The sequence below is a fragment of the Macadamia integrifolia genome, chromosome 2, assembly GCF_013358625.1.
Source record: "Macadamia integrifolia cultivar HAES 741 chromosome 2, SCU_Mint_v3, whole genome shotgun sequence".
NCBI lineage: Eukaryota > Viridiplantae > Streptophyta > Magnoliopsida > Proteales > Proteaceae > Macadamia > Macadamia integrifolia.
In genome coordinates, this window is record NC_056558.1 from 35,903,983 (window position 1) to 35,906,068 (window position 2,086).

Here is a 2,086-nt window from a genome sequence, read left to right on the forward strand (position 1 = left end):
CCCCCCCAGGCCCCAGCCCCAGCCCCGCCCCCGCCCCGGCGGTCACCTCCAACTATTGACAAGAATCATTCAAAAGAAAATAATAAAGCAGCAGGTTCTTAATGAGTAAAACAACATAACATCTAGAAAAATTACACAGAAAGCGGACTTGGATTGTTATCTTAGATAAAACTGTAAGTGACTGTCAAGGTAAGAAATATGCATTCCGATAAAAACCAAAAGATCTTACAGGGGATACAAAAAATAACCACTTCTACAAATAGACGACGATTTAAAGATAAAGGAGCTTTAGATATGAAGATAATTACATTTTCCAAGGGCAATGTCCATTTCATCAATAGTGTCGTTGGCCCCAAGGAGATGTCGCCAAACTGCATTGAAATGAAAAAATGAAGCATTATATCATATATCTACTTCTTTAACAAATAATCAAGTAAAGAGTGAGATTTCTAGATCAATATAGGCTTGTGTAAAACCATTTCGTCAATTTAACTTCCTACAATTCAATGTAATAAGTCAACAGATTAATTGGAAAGTATAACAACTTTTTCAAAGTTGAAATGTGCATATACACTTACAAATTTCCCCCCTACGGAGATCAAGTGAAGCAATAACATTCTCCTCAGTAGAGACAACAACACGCTTTCTACCCGCCTTCTGAGTATGGAAGACCACATGCTTTACCTTTCCTATGTACTGTTGATGCCTGGAAAATAGAAATAACGATGCGGTTGTTCAATATGGAGAACAATCTGACATTGAAAGTTATTCCTAGCTATACAGCTCCCCTTAATTGTCTAAAAATTAGAGAGAAAGCAATTAAGCTCCTGCAAATAACATAAACAGAATACTCTAAACAAAATTACAAACACGAAAATCACAAAGTGCATATAATTGTAATTAAAAAAAAAAAAAACCGAAGAACAATTGGAAGATGTTCAATCGAAGTAAAAGGTAACTGAAATCAATAACTAATGAAATAAGAAAAGCACATAATCGATGAACGGAAAAGTGAAGGAATACAAACCAATCCATGAGTCCTACTTGATCTTCATACAAGGCAGAGCTAGGGTTTAGAGAGAACAAAAGAAGCGTAAGAAGCACAGAGAGCCGAAGCATCACGGCCATGTCGATTGACAAGAGAGAGAGAGAGAGAGAGAGAGAGAGAGAGAGAGAGAGAGATCTAAAGAGCTGACTATATGAGTAGACAAAATCTACATAGGAGATGCCGGCTTCTGAAGGTTGCGAAAACTCAGACGATGGAAGTCTTCGATCTCCACTGTATACCATCTAACTGCATCGGGATGGAGAAGTGGGGATGTTTATTCCACGCGCGTGAAGCACACGGTCCAATTGGATGTCAAGCCGTACACTAGTCCCACTCTAGACAGATCTCCACGCCCTACTACCAGGAGCCGAGGCGAGGAGGGCTCCGTTGCCTGTTGGATGTGCGAATTGCGAGACCCCATTGGCCATGCAGGTGTGTCTATTTGGATCCATCGGATCAGAAACCGGACTGATGAATTCGATATCGATCCGGTTTGGATTTCCATTTTAGAAGAGAAAAAGAATCCCATATTTTGGTCGGTTTCGCTTCGGTTTGATCAGACCAACAAAACAGACCAATAATTGAAACCAATGAAAGACTCATCTAAATTCTAAAATTTAAAAGTGAGAAAAAATCAATTTTTTTTAATATTTATTTGGGAAAGAAATCTCTACATATACAAGGAGTGCCGAAAAGACAACCTTACCTTTTGGTTGGATGCTTGTGTGTCTCCCTTGGTTAGTCCCAACATTGCAATCAAGTAGTGATGTCGCACCCGCCTCCAATAAACTAATGTATGTGGCACTGAGTGTTCATATCCAATCAACCTAACCCTCCAGGATCATAGACACAGTAACGTAATCCATAAATGCCACCAAAATCACAACTAAAATCAGAATATACACATAAAAAACCATCATACATTTACCATACTACTGGCCGTTCACTAAAAGATAAGTAAAAAATATACAAGACTCATTTGTTTACAGCCATAGGTTACAATAATTACACCTTACACAAATTTACATAAGGACAATA

At 38.4% G+C, this 2,086-nt stretch overlaps 1 protein-coding gene across 1 annotated transcript in view; it reads right to left on the reverse strand.

Annotated features, from left to right (window-relative positions):
* Window positions 1-1,364, reverse strand: part of LOC122062139 (ER membrane protein complex subunit 1) — a 19,579-nt gene extending 18,215 nt beyond the window's left edge. The window contains exons 1-3 of the mRNA XM_042625811.1: window positions 1,028-1,364; window positions 579-706; window positions 309-371 (exon numbers count right to left, since the gene is read on the reverse strand). Coding sequence (XP_042481745.1) covers window positions 309-371; window positions 579-706; window positions 1,028-1,290 — 454 coding nt within the window. The 5' untranslated portion in view covers window positions 1,291-1,364. The remainder of the gene's footprint in view (window positions 1-308; window positions 372-578; window positions 707-1,027) is intronic.
* Between the last annotated feature and the right edge of the window lie 722 nt (window positions 1,365-2,086).